This window comes from Ambystoma mexicanum, chromosome 2q (genome assembly GCF_040938575.1).
Source record: "Ambystoma mexicanum isolate Mex_15411 chromosome 2q, UKY_AmexF1_1, whole genome shotgun sequence".
NCBI classification, from domain to species: Eukaryota; Metazoa; Chordata; class Amphibia; order Caudata; family Ambystomatidae; genus Ambystoma; species Ambystoma mexicanum.
In genome coordinates, this window is record NC_090924.1 from 3,102,478 (window position 1) to 3,121,139 (window position 18,662).

The 18,662-nt window shown below is 43.6% G+C and overlaps 1 protein-coding gene across 1 annotated transcript in view; it reads right to left on the bottom strand.

The window, feature by feature from the left end:
• The window catches only part of RGS11 (regulator of G protein signaling 11), a 4,320,935-nt gene that overhangs the window by 76,059 nt on the left and 4,226,214 nt on the right, over positions 1 to 18,662 (bottom strand). Inside the window, exon 16 of the mRNA XM_069646770.1 lies at positions 1,506 to 1,588. Coding sequence (XP_069502871.1) covers positions 1,506 to 1,588 — 83 coding nt within the window. The remainder of the gene's footprint in view (positions 1 to 1,505; positions 1,589 to 18,662) is intronic.

The window sequence follows — 18,662 nt, forward strand, 5'->3', positions numbered from 1 at the left end:
TCAAATCACAATGCAGCTACTGGTATGTTAGTAGACAGGGCCCAGCAAGAGTATGCACGTGTACTATACATTTTTTAACTATGGAACTTTGGACAGTGAGACCTGGTTAGAAGGCTCACTTTCTGGGATCATTTTGCATAGTGGAACACGGAAACACCAAGATTGTGCACCCGTGTCACTTTCCCAGACTGCCTTTGAACTTGTGATAGATGAACTGCACATAGATGTCTGCTGCAAATTCTTGAACTCACTGTGCAATATTACAAAAAATGTAGAAGGGAATAGTGATATAGTACAAACCCAAATGGAATTGTTTCTCAGTGCAAACACAGACAGATTCTGGTGGGTGCAGATTTATTAGAAGAAATACATCTGAGTGAGTGTACCCCTGTGTGGTTGGGATATGTCATCTGTTGCTGATCTGCCTCTGCACACAGCAGTGATGGATCAGGGATTCAATGTGGTGCAAGGCAGTAGAATCAGGGAACCACTTGCATACATGCATGAATTTGTGGTGATCTCCACCCTGTACATATTTGTACAGTGGAGACCTGCAACAGATCCACAACTGCCCTCATAGTGGCTGACACTGCAGCACTAATTTTAGCAGACTGTGCCGGTTTCTTCAGGTGCAGAATCGGCAGGCATAATCTGCTGAAAATACCAGATTGTAAGGGAGGGATGCCAGTCCAGGGTTCCTGCATTGGGTTGAGAACACCACAATGGGATGGACTTTACCCATACAGTAAAGAATCAGAACCTGCAGATGCAGAGAAAACCCATGCGCACAGGCACTGCAAGGATTCTCTCTGGCTCTGCAGTCATTGGAATCAAGGATTATCTCTGGCTCCGCAGTCATTGGAAAGACGCTGTCAATGCTGCAGCCAGACGGTATCCAGTTAATATGTCGAAAAAATAATTTCGAATGACAAAAATGTCAAAAAAATTATACCTAAAAATTTTTTCAAATGTCTTATTTTTTAATTTACATGTTTTTTTTGTTTCGCGAGTCAGGAAAAAGGGTTTAAAAAAAAGAAAAAAGGGGGTTGGGGGGAACCCCCTCCATTTCAAACAAAAAATAAAAAGACATTCGAAATGTTTTTTTTACATTTTTTTTTAGGTATCATTTTTTCAACATTTTGGCATTCGAAATTATTTAATTCGAAATAGTCACTATAAACCCAGCCAGACATGTAAATACTAACTAAGCCTTCCCAGCCATTTATCCTTCTGGGAATGTTATGTAAGGGTTGATGGGAGAATGGTGGTGATTAAAGAGTAATCACAAGGATTTTCAAACACACTTTAATTTCTGTAAATTTCAGGAGTAAAGTTTGAGGGGCCCATGGACTTCGCTTTGGCTACTTCAAGTAAGCCTACTCCCAATTGCCACTGCCAAAGCTAGTTGTCATCTCCAATAGGCCACAACATCATCCATATTTTTCAGGTATCAGAAAACAAAACAAAAAAAATTATGGATAGTGACAAAAATAGACCTTGCTTACCCTTTCTTGGTCTCTGGGGGAATGACTGCTTGATGCAACAAGCCCTTGTATAGATCCGACTTTAGATATCTTGGATAGGAATCCTTAAAGAAAAAAGAACAGTCAGCAAACACATGAGAATTAACATCAAATACTGTTCTAAAAGAAATAATAAGCACATTCAGGCTATTCTACCTATGGATATTACAATGGGAATGTTTCTGCAATTTATTTTAGAAATTGACGAAGGAAAAGGATTATCATATTCATAAACCCTCAGCCCCTCAAAGGATAAATAGAGAAGAACCATGAAGTTATCATACATAGAAACAAAATGTTGTGCTGTGTACATAGTAACTCTCAGGGCACAAACATCCTGAGCCTCTTGCACTTCTTTTTTGAGAAAGGTACAATTTCTGTCACTTTTGCATTAGTGTTTAATTTAAAGGACTTGCAAACGTGGAGTCACTTAACTACTATGGCAACTCTTTCCTGAAAACGTATGTTTTGCTGGGGTATTGTTTAATAGAAGAAATGCAAATGCCATATTTTCACAAAATCAATATATTTTCGTGACTTATTATGTACATAATAAAATTCTTATTTTACACCAAACCACTTCACACATCTTAGTACTAGGTGATTTCAACTTAGGTTTCTCAGACCCTAATGACCGTTCAGCTAAACTACTTGCTGACTCACTAACAGAACTAGACTTTACACAAAGAATTAGCCAACCTACTCATGAAAAGGGAAGAACACTAGACTGGATGGCCGACCACAATTGTGTTACTTCCATTACGCCTATTGAACCCTTGACATGGACTGATCATTCTCTCATCTCCTGCACTATCTGCGGCAATCAGTGAGTTACCAAATCTAACACTATCACGCCACCCTTCCTCACTAGAAACAAACGCAATATCACCACTGATAAGTTGATGCCTATCCTGATCCCGAACTTGAACTCTACTAAATCACAAGACCCAGAAGAACTGATACGTATTTAACAACACCATGACCCAAGCTTTAGACTCCATTGCCCCTTCCAAACTTCGAAAGAGTAAGCATAAAGCCCATCTTAACACTTGGTTAACCCCTCATTTGAAGGCACTTTGACTAGAAAAAAGAAAAATGGAAACTAAATGGAAAAATCTACCTTCAAAAGAAAACAATGACAAAGTAACCGAAATATCTGCTTACTACAAAGCTGAAATTATCAGGACCAAACAAGAAACCTACAACAATAGGATTCAGAATGCTAGATCCAGTACAAAGGAACTATTTGTAATCCTGAGGGAACTAGAATCACCCATAGTCCCCGACAACTCCAACCCAAAAAACAAAGAATGGTGTACTGACATTCAAAATGCTCTTGCCAACAAAATCACTACCCTATAAAACAAAATAGCAACCAAACGGCTCAACATCGGTAGCCTAGAGACCTCACAGAAGCCACAAAAAACCCAGCCCTTAATACACTTCAAGAATTCAAATTTGCACAAGTTGCCACTTCAGAGGCCGAAAAAATCATTGCTTCCTTGAAACCCTTGAGATGCCAAGGCGACATATGCCCGGCACTAATAATTAAAGAAGCAGCCAGAGACCTTGCTCCTTTTATCACTAAATTAATAAACGCCTCCTTTAGAACATGCCAGGTAACCGCAAACCTCTAAGACACTTGGGTGTTACCTTTATTAAAGAAAGCTTCACTCGACCCCACCATTCCAACGAATTATAGGCCCATAACAACTGTACCCTTTTTACTTAAAATAATTGATAAAGCGGCATACATCCAAATCCAGCAGTACCCAGAGGCCAATAACCTCTTAGGGCTCAGACAATCGGGCTTCTGGCCTCTCCACGGAACGGAAACCGCACTAATCGATTTGAAAATGCAAATAGATCAACTGAAAGATGATAGATCTGGTTGACCACAACATACTCTGCAAACACCTGTCATCAGCGGCAAACTTCTCACAAGAGGCTGCAGACTGGAATAAATATTTTCTAAGCAATAGATCGATGAGCCTTCTCACCCTCTGCCGCTGCAGACCCAGTCCCTATTACATGTGGAGTGCCGCAAGGCTCATGTGTCTCTCCAACCATGTACAATACATTTACTAAGCCTCTATTTGACAAACTGTATCATTTGGGCGTCATCTATACAAACTAGTCAGATAACACCCAGATACTCATACCTCTATCTGGAAACTATGAACTGGACCTTGCCCTTGCGCTACTAAACAAAATATACCTTATCATTCAGGCATGGATTGCAGCCCACAACCTCTGCCTGAATGATGAGAAGACGGACATTTTTATCTTAGGCGCCCCTACTAACATTAACAAACTAGACCCCCAGTACTCGTCCTTTAACACAGACAGCAACATTATTAAAACTGCCTAGGAAACTAAAACCTTAGGTTTCTACCTAGATTCCAACTTGAACTTCAGAAAACTAGTCAGCTACTGCCTACACATGAAAGCTTATACGTGCCTGTAAACCTTACCTATCTATCAACAGCTGCATCAGACTAGCGAGAGCTTTAATCTTGTCAAAACTTGACTATTGCCACGCTCTGAATGCAGGAGCAAATAAACAAGTCTTGAGCAAACTCCAAACTCTACAAAATAATGCTCTCAGAACAGCCTTGAGCATCCCAAGGAGAGATTATGGTCCTCATTACAAGTAGGGTGTTAAGGCAACAACGGCATCGCTACCGGCACCGTTGCTACCATACCGCCATACTACAAGTTCTGCTTGTTGGTGCCCTTGCAGCCACCAGGTCTGACCTAGTGGCCGTACCAGCACCCGCAAGCAGAACATGATGGTAAGACCAGTACCGTTATTAACGGTACTGGTGCTACCACCCTCCCCATTCCCTGGGGCCGAATGGGGATGGGGAGTCACTTATTTACAGCACCCGCGAATGGGCAATTACCGGGTCTGCCAAACTCGGCATGACCCGGTAATTGCCCATTTGCGGGTGCCAGATTTTTTCGCAAGTTTGGAGGTAGCCTGCCCGTATTAGAGGCACGGCTACCTCCAAACTTGTAATGAGGCCCCATATCTCCAATACTAGAAGGATCCACAAATGGCTCTCCATTAAGGACAGGATCTACTACAAATTAGTCTCCATTACATACAAATGTCTCAACAATGTGGCCCCACAGTATCTGAAAGACAAAATCACCATGAAAACCTCATCTAGACCGACAAGATCTATTAACTCCTTCTGTATCTCAGTTCCACGATTTAACCTGAAAAGAGCTGGCGGCATCAGCTTCCCTGTGCAAGCAGCCCAAGCCTGGAACACTCTTCCCCTTCATCTGCGCACCAAACAGACCTTCCACACAGCTTCAGGTCCAACACTAAAAAATGGCTCTCCTTGAATGACATTAGCCACCTGATCACTTAAGAGTATCAGAATCTTTCATCCTGTCCTCTCCTTGTATAAGCACTTATCACTGAATTCCCAATCCCCTATTTTTTATGCCTTACTACTATTGGCGTACTTCCTTTGTTAAAGCTGCCTTGCCTAACCTTCATCTGCATTGTATGCTTATACTTTATTTGTTATGTACTCATTTTGTGCTGTTACTACTACTGTGTATGCAATTACAGTAATTCCAAGCTGTCTTGTAACGCGCCCAGATACCATGGGGTGTGGTGCGCTTTAACAAACAAACAAACTTATAGGCTTGCTTTAGATTTTTCCTATCCATTAGTAAGGACTTGGAATGTCTTTAAATAGAGCACATCATTTACTATTTAACATTTTCTGCAGTGATTTAATCTCCATTTACAGTGGATCGTAAAAGAATTCTATGGCAAGACAGGCGGCTCGCATTATGCTTTATTTTCTTTAATACTGCCCTATCAGCACTTTAACACATGAACTTTAACTGGACATTTACGGTTTTACTCTATGCCTTTGGAGGAAAATCTGACAAAACCAAGTTTAAAGTTCACGTGCAAAAATTTCAAGGAATGTTCCAAAGGGACTACGAGCTCCATGATCCTCTGGGCCCTAGTAATCCTGACCTTCTCCTGTCACCCTATCAGTACCTTGCCCAAGGTATAAGAGCCTTCAGCCCCAGGTCCCTTCCTCTTTCTTTTTGCTGCCTGGGAAAGATAAGTACTTTTTTATACGTCTGCGCTTATTTACAGCATTGCAGTGATTTTAGCATAAGTTTTTGTCACAATGGTACTAAGTACTAGCAAGGCAACGTTGCACTAGCGTGTTAAGCTTCTTAATTGAATGTAAGGATTACTGTATATTTACTGAGGTTATTTCCGCTGCTACGCAAAGAGTGTGAATTGTGTTTGTCAGTTTATCCATCGGTACGTGTGCATGCGGTTCGCACTTCTGGTGTTGGTTTTCACATAGTTGTGAAGAGTTGAGCCGGAGCCGCGAGCGATCCAGTCTGCAGCAGGCAGCCGGCCCCGCTTTTCATTCCTCACACGATTTTGCGCCGTTGAATACGGTGGTCTCTAGAACCTGGAGGAGCGGGAGACTGTTAAGCTTCCCAGAATCCTCTGGGTCTTCCTAACGCTCATGCATTTCGACTTCAGACGGCACGGAGCGCAGAGCAGTTCACCCCCAGCAGTTTAATGGAACAAAACAAAAAAAAAGTTACAAAAAAAGAAATACAGACTTTTACTCGCGCGCTCATTTACCAATTGAGCAGTTAGGAAGGTGCAGAGGTACTAGCAATATTAACTCTGCTTTAGAGCCACGTTTCATTAGCTGACTCCCCAGAAGTTAGCCTTGCTAACATAAGGAAGATGGCTTACTATTCAGACCCCAGAGGATCACAGTCCACCACACCAGAGTGTAGTGAGGAAGAATGGGATGAGGAGCCCACACAGCATCGCTAACTTGTACTTTTATATGTATGCCCTTTAGATGTGTTTTTACCCTGGTATTGAGTTTTTACAATTGGTCCTCTAATTTGATGATTATGACAATGATTCCATCTTGTTTCGCTGCATTGTTCAGCATGTGCCATTAACATAGTTTTGCTGTTTGCACATTAGAACTCCCTTAGAGTTTCTGTGGGCTTCCCCGATTGAGTGATCCCCTTCACTCGGAGATACCCCCCAGTTACCCTGGTGTTCTCCGTTTGGGAATCTATTTAGATTGATGTACTTTCTGTCGATATTCCTTTGAGGTTTACAATTGACATTGGCACTTTACCACAGTATGCACTTTATCTCTTAAATCATATGACCTAACCTTATGCATTGCACAAGTTTTTGGCTATTTAATTCTGTTTTTTAATATATTGAAATAAATGTATATAAAAAAACTCAATAAACATGTTATTTTTTATGATATATATTGATTGATGTATGGTGATCGGTTCTATGACTGCAGTGCTGTGTCCATTTCCATAATGGTGAGACTAGGTTCTTAAAGTGAGTTTATACATTTTCCACTGACTTGATTTCTGTTTACCCCGAGCCCACACAGCAGGACACTGAGTTAGACTCACTCCCTGTTAAGATGGATTTATGAACTCTGTCCTGGAGGGGCAGAGGTTCAGAAGGCCAGCCTAGTTTCTTGGAACAGGGTAACCTCTGGACAAGCCAGACCAATCAGGGTAGCGATGGCGGCGGTCAAGACTAGGTCTCAAGAGGGGTGAGGGTGACTGAAAGCCCGCAATGAGCACACAAAGCAAGGACGCTTACAAATTACTCCAGGCAGGTGTTATATTAAAAATATAGACACATTTATTACAAGGCCTTTGTAACATCGACCATAGTAAAGAATCACGGTAGAACTCAAGTAAACCAACACATCACAATCAATACAATATATATACAAGACCGAGGGGTCTAACGAGTTAGAAACACGAAATATGCAGACCACCTAGATGGGGAGGAAAACAGGCAGTGCAAGTAATCGTTAGGCCCAGTTCGACATCAGAGACCACCTAACTAGAAGGAAGTCCAAGCCCTACGAAGAGTGGAGCCTTGTGCTCAAAAGTACCTGCACACGCGGGTGCCAACGGGCCAAGGAGTGTCTCTTTGGGGAAATCAGGCAGTTCAGAGAGGTGGACAAACGATGGCGAACAGACCTCCGCTACTCAAGCGCAGCCTCCACTTGTGGGCAGAAGCAGGGCACGAGTACGGAGAAAGGGGTGCTGCTTTTCAACAGCGGGGGAAAGCCACAGGCTCCTGCAGGAGGGAGACCGGTTGAGGGTATTGACTACTCACCGGTCCAAGAAGCAGGCAGACCCAGGCTTCTCCGAGTTAGTTTCTTCGCTGGCAGGTTCAGATGCGATCAGAGCGATGTCTCGGTGCCATGTAGATTCCGCGGCAGTAGAAGTCAGGGTCGAGGGTGTCCCAAACGCAGTGAACAGGCACAGATGGTTACCTCAGCAGGGCAATTCGGCAGCCGCTTGTATTCCAGGCCCAATGTACACTTCTCACTTCAGACCTGGGAACGCCAAGTGTACGAATCGTGTGAGAGTGTTGAGGGCTCAGATTTCAGCAGCAGCCAGACAGTGGTAACAGAGCAAGGTTCCTGTGTAGGCTGGTCAGTCCGCTGGATGGCCCAGGGATGCTTCCGAAGGCTTACGTACAGGAGTTGGTGAAGATGCCGAGAATAGTTCTTCCCACTATTTTTTGTTTTTTTGTTTTATTGGTTAAGTATAGTTAAACCTTAAACATTACATCCTTATTCCTTTAGTAAAAAACATTGTTCCTTTGTTAAAACTTCCTTAGTTCCAATTTTCATCAGGCAATAATTACCAAATCATTGTCCTAGTCTCTCCGTTATCTTATGGTCCACTGCTCCATTAATTCAAGATTTGGACAATCAAGGTAACTCAATACTTAATTATCTAGGACTACTCATATCGTTCTCTTACAGATCAGATCCTTACTCCTCCTGATTCAAGTTCAACATTTCAACAAATTTCAATGCATCAAGAGTTTTGCCTATTTTTTCCACAGTGAGGATTCTTTCCCAAAAGTTTTCTTCCGTCTCTTCGGTGATATTCATTATGTAGCTTCCCATATAGATCTCTCTTTTGCATTTTAAAGCTGGGCAAATTAACATAACATGTCTTATCGTTTCCAGTTGGTCCTTCCGTTTACAGAACCAACAATATGCAGCTGTTCTGTCAATTTGTCTTCTTTTCCATTTCACTTCTCTGCTATTCCAGATGTTGAGTCTGCAACGCAGCAGCAGGTCCCGGTAATGCTCAGTTGGAAATTTCAACAGATATGGAGGTAAGATGTTCAAGCCTTTATTTTCCCAGATGATGTTATAACATAGATTTCTTCTCAATCTTTCTTCCTGGGTTTCCTCCCAATCTTTTTCCCGAATCACTCTTTTTGCTTTATCCGGGTTATTCTTTAGGGTATCCTCTCCGAGATTTACTTGCTCCAACTGAGTCTTACATCTGCTTTTCCAATCATTAAGCATTTTGTCTTCATTTAGGATGTTCGTCTGGGCTAGAATTTCAAATGGTTTTGGTGGTGTATCCAGAATGCACTTTCTATACAATGATAGGGTTTTACAAAGTACGACAGAGTTTATTGATTGGAGTCTGAGCTCAGTTCTAATGAGCTCCACTGGTAGTGAGGTTGGTAGGCGCAAAATTTTACGGCAAAAATACGCTTCACAGAGATTCCAAACCTCCCATCTAAGGGCTAAGAGTGCTTCCGTGCCATAAGTGATGACCGCCACCACTTTTTGCTTGTAAAAAGTTACAATTGGGGTTAAAGAGAACTTCCCATATCTGCGATGTATGCAAATCCCTTGGTTTGTCAGAGCCACTAGTTTTACCCGGATCAGAGAGTAGTGCACCTGTTCGTTGCAGTTTTTATTTATCATTATCCCCAGGTAGAGTGTCATTTCTACTTCTTCCAAATTCTGGTTTTCTAATGACCACCTTATAGTTTTTCCGGACTGTCTCCTGCCCCGACTAGATTTCATTGTTAAGATCATGGATTTTTTGATATTCATCTTCATGCTATTTTCTTTTAGGTAGTTGTTAAAAGACTCAATCCATCATTGTAGGCCTATTGGTGTTTGATCTATGAATACCGCATCATCAGCGTACAGCATCCAAGGTATTTCTTTTCCATTTATTTTCGGCGGAAATGCACGAATCTTCTCCTGAGCTATTTTCATATCAGCCATATATAGGACAAAGAGGAATGGGGCTACTGCACAGCCCTGCTTGATTTCTCTACAGGTTCTAATCCTCCTCGAGAGTCCCCCATTGCTTGTAATTTGGACTTTAATTGAGGTATCAGTGTATAATGTTTTAATAGCTTCAAGTAGATCCTTAGGGCATCCCCAATTTCTCATCTTTGACCACAAGAGCTCTCTATTGATTCCATCGAAGGCTTGTTCGAGGTCAATAAATGCAAGATAAAGCTTTTTTTTCCCGGCTAGTGTCTTTGCCTTCAACAAGTTGATCAAAAATAGATTCAAGGCGGTGCCAACTCCACTTACAAAGGCTGTCTGTCTTTCGTCTAGGATTTTCGCCTCGGTGGCACATTTTTTTAGATCTCTCAATAGCAGTGATGCAAATAGCTTGCCAATTGAGTCTAGGAGCGCTATGGGCCTATAGTTCCTAGGGTTTTCACGATCTCCCTTCTTATATATCGGTACTATATAAGCCTCCGTCCATGTAGCTGGTATTTGTTTGGTTTTCATGATTTGTTGAAATAGTATATATATTAGATCCGTCCAGGTCTCACAGTTTTCTTTTAGTAATTTGTTGGAAATGCCGTCTGGGCCAGCTGCTCTTGAGGTACTAAGTTTTTTTATCAAGATTCGGATATCATCCTTATCAAAGTTCAAGGCCCAGGGAGTTGAGTCCGAGATCTCTTTTATGGTTTTTCCCCCACTTTCAACTTCATAAAGAGCAGTGTAGTGTTCGAACCATTTGTCTTCTGAGACTTGATTGATACCTAAGGCAGATTGATTGTGCTCTCTGTCGTTAAGTAAGTCCCAAGTACTTCTAGCGTTGTTTGTCGATATGGCTGCTATCATTTTTTCGGCATCTCTCTGCAGTCTTAGATATCGAGTTTGTCTCAGCCAGTTTTTATATATTTGTTGACATTTTCTCTGGAGTTTGTATCTTTCTGGGCCGTTTTTCTTTTTTATGAGTCTCAATTCTGACCTATATTGTTTCCTTCTTAACACAAGTTGTTCATCATACGCACGTTTTTTTTTAATGTTCTTTTTTTTAGTTGGATCATACTTAATCTCATGGGCTTCCAACAGCCATTTGTAGTCCACCAGCTCCTCATTGTTGTTTATCGCTTTTTTATATCCTAGTACTAGATTTGGGATTGCCTGATTTTTAATTCTCACACGGTTTCTTCCCCCTGTAGCCTCAGTTTCCATTGTTCTTTCGGTTCCTCTATTAGTTCTTATTTCCCAGACGAGTTCAGTTGCTAACAGGCAGTGATCACTGCTCGTTTGTTTTGTTATTGTGAAGGAAAGTATCCGCTCCAACGTGTTTCCTCCCACAAAGCAATAATCTAAGCAAGCACCTGATTTCCCACTGTGCCAAGTATTGGCCCCTTGGAGATCTCCCTTGGTCTGGCCATTTAACATCTTCATCTCACGGATTCTCATTTCTTGCATCCATACTTTTTCCTTTCCTAGCAGATGTTCAGTAGCTTTGATCTTACCATCTTTATCCAGCACTTTGATATTTAGATCGCCATTTAATATTATCAGCTGGCCATTCCCCTCCATCATGGACTGATCAATTACCTCCATGATTGACGTTATGAAGTTCGTCTGACCCTGCATATTCTCGCTCCAGTAGACATTAATCAGGACCATTTGTTTCGGGATTTTTGGGCATTCCACTTCAGATGTTACTTTCAGGATTTGCACATAGGGGTTTGGTGTCAGATGTTCCATTACTTTTAGTGGACATTCCAGTTTCTTAAGTATCATGAGGCCTCCAAACGGTCGTCCCTTTGGCCCCTTCATAGCCGGGTTTGTGTAGACCTCATAGCCCTCGCATATAGGGGGTTTACGTAGCCATGATTCTTGTATTGAGATAAAATCATATTGGGTCAGGAAATCGCATTTGCTAGAGAGCAGATGTTTGAAACCTCTTGTGTTCCACGATGCACAAAGGATCCGGTTCTGCTCATTCTCCGTACTCTATTGTTTCTTCTTGGAATTCAAAGCATTTGCCATCCAGGCCCATTCCTTTCCCCGATTATCTGCTTTAGTGGGTTTGTTCTTGTCCCTCCTTAAGTTTTCCGAGTTATCCACTGTGAACCTCAGGGTTTTCAATATCTCCTTACTCTTTTTAGTTGATAAAGACTCTTCCTCCTGAGAATCTTTCTCTTTTTTACTTTTTTCATTGTTTTTCTTCAAATTTTCCCCCGGAATTATTGATCTAGTTTTTACTGAGATTTCCTTCTTTGTCTCCTTTCTTTGTTCTGTTTGGGCTTTTTCTTTTAATTGTCTAGATTCCTCGCCCAAATCCTCCAGTAGGAACCCTCTTTTTCTTAAAGTGTCTGACACTTCCAAGAGTTTCTGCTTTGTATTTTTAGATGACAAGTGCAAGATAACTCGGTCTAGCCTCTGTTCCTTTGGGAATTCCACTATTTTTATATTTTCCTTTGATATCGTCCTTGGTGACAGGGCTTGCTTGCAGAGCTCCACCATGTATCTTCTATTTAAGATCACCCTTCTTGGTCCATTTGCAGCTGTTTCTAATTTTAGATAACATCCTTTGAGTAAAATGGATTTCTTCGGGGGTGATCTTAGCGGTAACTCTTTCCTTTTCTTGACTTCAATGTCCTTTTTTTTTCCCTTATCAGATAATTCTTTAAGACAAGGGTTGCCCTGGATTTTTTTTCTACCCTCCCCTCATTCACCATTTCTTTTCTTTTTTGTTCCAGTGTCTTAAATCTAATAGAATCCTGGTCAGAATCCAATTCAATTTCATTTGTGCCTGGTCTTCTTTCTTTTTCCCTGATGTTTTCTTGGGCATTTTTCTTGTGGGGCTTTGGCTTCAGATCTTCCTTAGATTTTTGGGTTAGGTCTACTGTTTCCCAATTGTCTAAAGTTTGCCAGTCTGAGATACTTATGCTATCCCAGTCTTCCTTCTCACTATCGGATTCCATCAACTCAATAAGATCGCTCAAATTTGCTTGCTGTTCTGGATCCTCCCAGCTTTCTTCCCTTAACATCTTTTCTTGATCTTTTAGTCCCTCGGTCTCTATATGTCCACTCATACTCATCTCTCTTCTAGATTTCTTGGCGCAATGTGTGTTCTCTCTTCTTGGTGGAGTTCTTAGATTTCTCAAAAAGGCTCTTGAACCATTTACTTTACGTTTAAGGGATTCATTTTTGTTTTTTTTCCCTTTTTCATTCAATGCACTTGTAATCTCCTTACCATTTCGATGGGTCGGATCCTTCGGCGTCGCCCCTGCAAATATTGCAAAGGAAGATCGTTCTAAATTTGCAGAGGTCAGCTTGTTAGTCTCCTTTCTCCCGGACGGTATTAAGATCACCTCCTCTTGATGTTGCTCCTTTTGATTCGGGAGGTTGGTTGCATCCTTTTTCAATTTCATTGGTCCCTTGCCTTCTTTAAGTTTTGTATCAGGACAATCCTCCTTATTCCTTTGGTTGTTGTGTTTGTGGGTGCTTCTCATCCATTTACAGTCTTCTAGGACTGCTTCCATTAATACAGATTTATCAGTCGCATCTCGCCTAGCTAGATCACTGAGGCGAGATTGCCAAATTTGAGTTAGTTCAGCTTCTTTGTTTGTTCTTTCATTTAAGCTCTGCAGGACCAAGGTCATATTAACATGATTCTCTTTTATTTGAGTGTTGCTGATGGTTACCTCTCGAACAGAATCTTTAATTGCCTCCTAGAGCTTAAGAAAAGGGGCCAATGTTATAGTTAGCGAGGACATAACCACTTTTTCAATATGGTTCAAGTCTTTTTCTCTTTCAGTTTTACAGGCCTCAGTTATTATCCTTAGAATTTGTTTATTCCATATGTCTCCTGTAGGCCTGATTTCCTCTTCCAAGTTTAAGCGGCTGGCTAGATTGCTTCCCATGTGGTCCTTCCTTACTTCTACATTTTCGATACCTTCATCCACCCTAACCTCTGGCAAAGTTTTATTTCTCCCGTCCCAAAGTGGCAAATGAGTTCCTTTCAGAGCTGTCATATTTTTCCGATGTCCAAAAGGAGGTATGGCGGTATTCTCAAACTGTTCTTTATCCAAGGCAGCCATTTTTTCATTGATCAAACAGAAACTCCTTCTTTTTTCTCTTCCTATTTTATCCGTCAGTATAGTGATGTCTTGCAAGATTTTATCTGCCAGGCATAGATTACTCAAGCTTGCCGGTGCAGTGTCTACTGCACTGTTGTTATTCAATCTTTCTAATGGCCTCTGCCCTCCCAGGCGGGAATTAATGGATCCTGTGTCATAGTCATCTGTAAGAACTCCTTTATTTACTTCATTTGAGGGATTTGCAGATCGATTCCCCTTCTCCTTTGTGGGGCTAGCTGCTATGGGGTATTTCCTCAATGTGGGACTAATCCTCTCTTCCCTATATGGTTGAAAGATGTCTATAGGATCTTGCACTATCATTGATGTCCTTCTGAGGTCAGTATTTTCTTTCTGATTGATCGAGTCCTGTAGAGCGTCTTCGATATGTCCCAATTCCAACACGTCCCATTTGGCACCTTGATCCCATGATGTTTCTATTGTTTGCTGGCTATTTACAATACTAGTCACACCAGAGCTGGATTGTGCCGCTGATGGCCTTGTAGGGTTTTCTGGACTCATGTCCAGTCTTTCTTGAATTATTGATTCATTGAGGTCCACCCCTATCCCATCTTTAGGAACTGTTCTGAGGACCTCATCCTCTGTTTGTAGCGTCTTCAGATTACCTACCATGTCTTCAAACGGATTAGTTGACAATAGGTTTGACTTTGTTGTCTCCTTTTCCTGTGGGGAGATAGAGTCCTTACCTGCTGGCACTTCATCAGGTGGAGCTACTTTCTCCTCGAAAATATCCTCAATTGTTATTTCAGCTACTTCATTGGATTCTAGAATGCTTTGTCCAGCTACTTTCCCCTCACAAGTCGCCTCAAATACCGCCTCTACCTGGCCTGGAAATGTTGATGGGGAAAGCATTTTTATGATTTCTCTTTCCGTGGGGATGGTACATGCCATGGGTAGTTCTGGAGAATTAGGTGCCAACCACAGCTTATCACCTTTTTCCGCCAACTGTGAGATTGATTTTTCCGTATTTGATTGATTGTCTCCCACTGATAAGCTTTTCCTTTTATCAGTACAAAATGGTAGTCGGCTTTGTTTTAGCATCGTAGTTCTCAAGGTTTGCTCCGGGCTCCCATTTACTTCTGGGAGTGAAGCGAATCTCTCTCTTACCTGCAGGCGTGTTCTTAATCCTGTTCCTTGCGTACCCTTTGAGACCGGGATTGACTTCATTCTCTCGAGGGGTCTTCGTTACCTCTCACCTCAGTAGCTTCCCACAGCTGGTAGTCAGGCAGTACCTGTACCGCCACCGCAAGCAGCCAAACAGCCTAACAGCTCCTTCAATCCACAACAAACGATGCCCTTTGACCACGCCTGGCTTAGCGCCGCAAGGGTGTCTGGGGGCAGGTCTTATTGCACTTCCTGATGTCGTCACAGAGGGCAGGCAGGGGGCGGAGCCAAATAGCACAACAGCGCTCGAGCCTGCACGGCCCTCTCCTCGCAGGCAGGCACCTCAAATCCTCCAACGGCTGTCAGAGGGCAGGTGAGGGGGGTGAAGAGGGGTCGCAGCCACAGCCTAACAGCTCCTTCAATCCACAACAAACGATGCCCTTTGCGCGCCGGGCTTAGTTGTTCCCACTATTCTAAAGGGTCGAAGTGCCAGTACAGGCCTTCTCGTTCGATCAGAGGCAGAGGGGTCTCACAGGACTACAGCAGTGCAGGGTGCCAAAACTTCAGCGGGTCACCAGTGATTCCTCGGTTCAGCCTCTTAGTTGCAGGATACTTGGCTCCTGTATCCGTCGTTCGTGAGAACTCAGGAGATCGACATGGTAGTGGTGTTTCCAGCCTCCTCTTATCCAGGGTTCCCTTTGCACCAAAACGGAGAGGACCCAATGGGAGATCTGCTCACAAAACACTCACACCATACTTGGACCTATCATGGACCACGGTGGTCCCAGGCATTCAAGACACACTAGACTCTCTGGCACCCAGGATGTGTACTGGGACCAGACATCCCAGCCCACATCCTGGAAGCGTACACAAGGCCTGTAGAAGCCTGCGAAAGCATCTGTGTTTCGCGGGAAAGTAAATGCCCAAATAAGGATGGCCCCGGGTCGGCTCGACCTGGGGAAGGTGAAGGGGCAAGACGGTCAGCAGACAGGACAAAGAACCTCGTGGTCTGGCCATTTTGGAAGCCAGGCCACCCATTTTGGCCAAACGCGAGAAGCGCGGTTAACAGGGCAAAAGGGAGTTCAAAACACAAAGAAACGATAGCTGCCACCAGTCCCGTCCGTGACACACTATCACATTTCATGATAAGTCCAGCGAGAGCTTCTAGGGCCATTGGAATGACTAGAGACCTAAGAGCGCGGTAATGTAAGTTACGGTGCACTCTTGTTTCATGTTGATCAAAAGCTGCAACATGAGGAAAGGACTAAGGGAAACAAAGTCTCCCGGTACTGACTGTCTTAAGGGCATGTCAGTTTCCCCGTAAGAATGGAGCGAAAGCCCAGAGGAGTGCGGCAGAAGGCTGCGCTTCTCTGGCAAAGTCTAGATCAGGGTGTAAAACAACAGCAAAATGTTTGGGGGTTGCCACATGGAAGGAACATTACCTACAATTATGAACTCTTTCCTAATACTCCCCTACACAGGCAGTCTCACAAGGGGTTCAACCTATAACCCAACGGCTAGATATGCTGGAGGCACTATAGCCGAGCAACAAGAACAGCTAGCAGCCAGAAAAAGACAGTCAGACAGCCCTGGAGACGTCAGCTGGACACCCCCAAAAAGGGGTTGAGAAAAAGGGGAAGAGCACAGACTCTTTGACCACCCCGAGCACTGTGGAGAGGGTTAAGACTGTTCCCCAAAACCAAGACGACCCTGTCGCCCGGTTGAAAATGCCTTCCTGGCAAAAAAGGCAGATTACCAAGACAGACCCCCTACCCCAGGGGTGAATAATTCAGGGGATTACGAAGAGGGCTATGCACCCGACAATGAAGGTGGAGAAGAAGAAGACGTCTTTAAGCCCTTGGGGCAGAGCGTCGCTCCGAAGATGAAGAGAACACATTAGACATGTTCGACCTGGAGGCCATTAGGCACCCTAAGTCTTCAGAGTGGGTGCCGTCACCTAGAGTGGCACCGTATATGGCACAGCATATTAGAAAGCACCTAGACAGGGAAGCGCAATCTCGGATAAGATCAGAATGTCCAAGACCTGAGCTGCCAGGAAAGCTGGCGAAACACTGGACCTTGATCCCAATATGGTCACCTTTGTGACCAAAGCAGCGCGCCACATCAGAAAAGGTGTTGACCACGCTTGGAAGGGATGTCAGGACAAGATCCTTGATCTAGCAGGGTCTCTGGCTAAAATTATGGATCTGCCCGAAAAAGCAAAGGATACAGGGACCCCAGTCGATACCCATGCTTTGGGTAACTGGGCGCAACTCCTTGGGAATGCCAACTGCGCCGTCTCTTCGGACAGGAGGAGGGGCGTCCCACTTAAGATTGACGGCAAGCTCAGCGACCTAGCCTCTTATGAGGTGGGAGAAGGCGCTAAAGGGCTCCTATTTGGAGAAGCATTTTAAAAGGAGATGTCCCAGTTTGTCGGAACGTATTCCGCATTGGAGAAAGCACAAAGCTCCATAAGAAAAATATTTCTGGGGCGAGTTTTTGCCAGGATTGGATGTCACAGGGGTAGTTCATCTGGTTGCTACAACTTCCAGCATAGACCCACAGGGATTGCGAGCCCAAAATTGGGAGAAGACAGAAGGACACCTTCTTCCCGGCCAGAGCGAGGTACCCTAGAGGTCGTTGAGGGAGAGGTTCCTACCGGCAGCCCAATGCCTCAGGCGCCGCGTACACCAAGCGTGCGTGTAGGAGGACGAACTCTCCAATTTGTAAGAGAATGGCAAGCTTTGTCGCGCAATGTATGGGTGTTACAAGCAGTTGTGGGCCTTCAATTAGAATTCAAGGCAACCCCATTCAAAGGGTAGAACCTCACCCCATTAACATGCAACGATAGGAAGCAGCGCTTTTACAGGGAAAATTACTGAAACTGGTAGACAAGAACGCGACAGAGTGCAAGACGCAAGGAGGCGCAGGTTTCCTCAGCAACATGTTGTTAGTTTGCAGGGGAGAAAAGATAAGACCAGTCATAAACTTAAAGAGCTTAAACAAATGGCTCGTCCACAACCATTTCAAGATGGAGGGTATCCACCTGCTCCGAGACCTCCTACATACGGGAGACTGGCTGGCATGTCTGGATCTCAAAGATGCTTATCTCACGAGTCTGATAGCAACGGCTTCTCGGAGGTATCTCCGCTTCTGGTGGAACTGAGAGATTTGGCGCTTCACGTGCCTCCCATTCGGCCTAGCATCCACACCTTGGGCATTTACCAAGTTAATGAGACCCGTAGTCGCAGCCCTAAGAGAGAGAGGAATTTGCATTATCATTTACCTAGATGACATCCTCATGCTGGGGTCAGACAAAGGAACGCTCAGCAAGAACATTCAGTGGATTTTCAGACTCCTATCCTCGTTGGGATTTCTAGTAAACCTAGACAAGTCACAGCTCTTACCAGTTCAGAGGATAGAGTTTTAGGTTTCACGATAGATACCATAAGAGCAACTCTCGAGCTCCCGGGGCACAAAGTGAGAGCGATCAAGAAAGAGCTCAGAACAGTGATATCGAAGAAAAATATTTTGCTTCGGAATCTCACGAGGATAGTGGGTATGCTAGCTGCTTCCATTCAAGCTATATTTCCCGGACCGCTTCATTATCGAGCGCTCCAGAGAGTCAAGATCAGGCACCTACAGGAAGGTATAGGTTACCACCAGCTAGTGGATCTAGATCACAAAGCTCTAATAAAGGTGGTTGCAGAATATGGAAACTTGGAATGGTCAAGCAATCTTCAGAGACGTTCCAGACCTAGTCATAG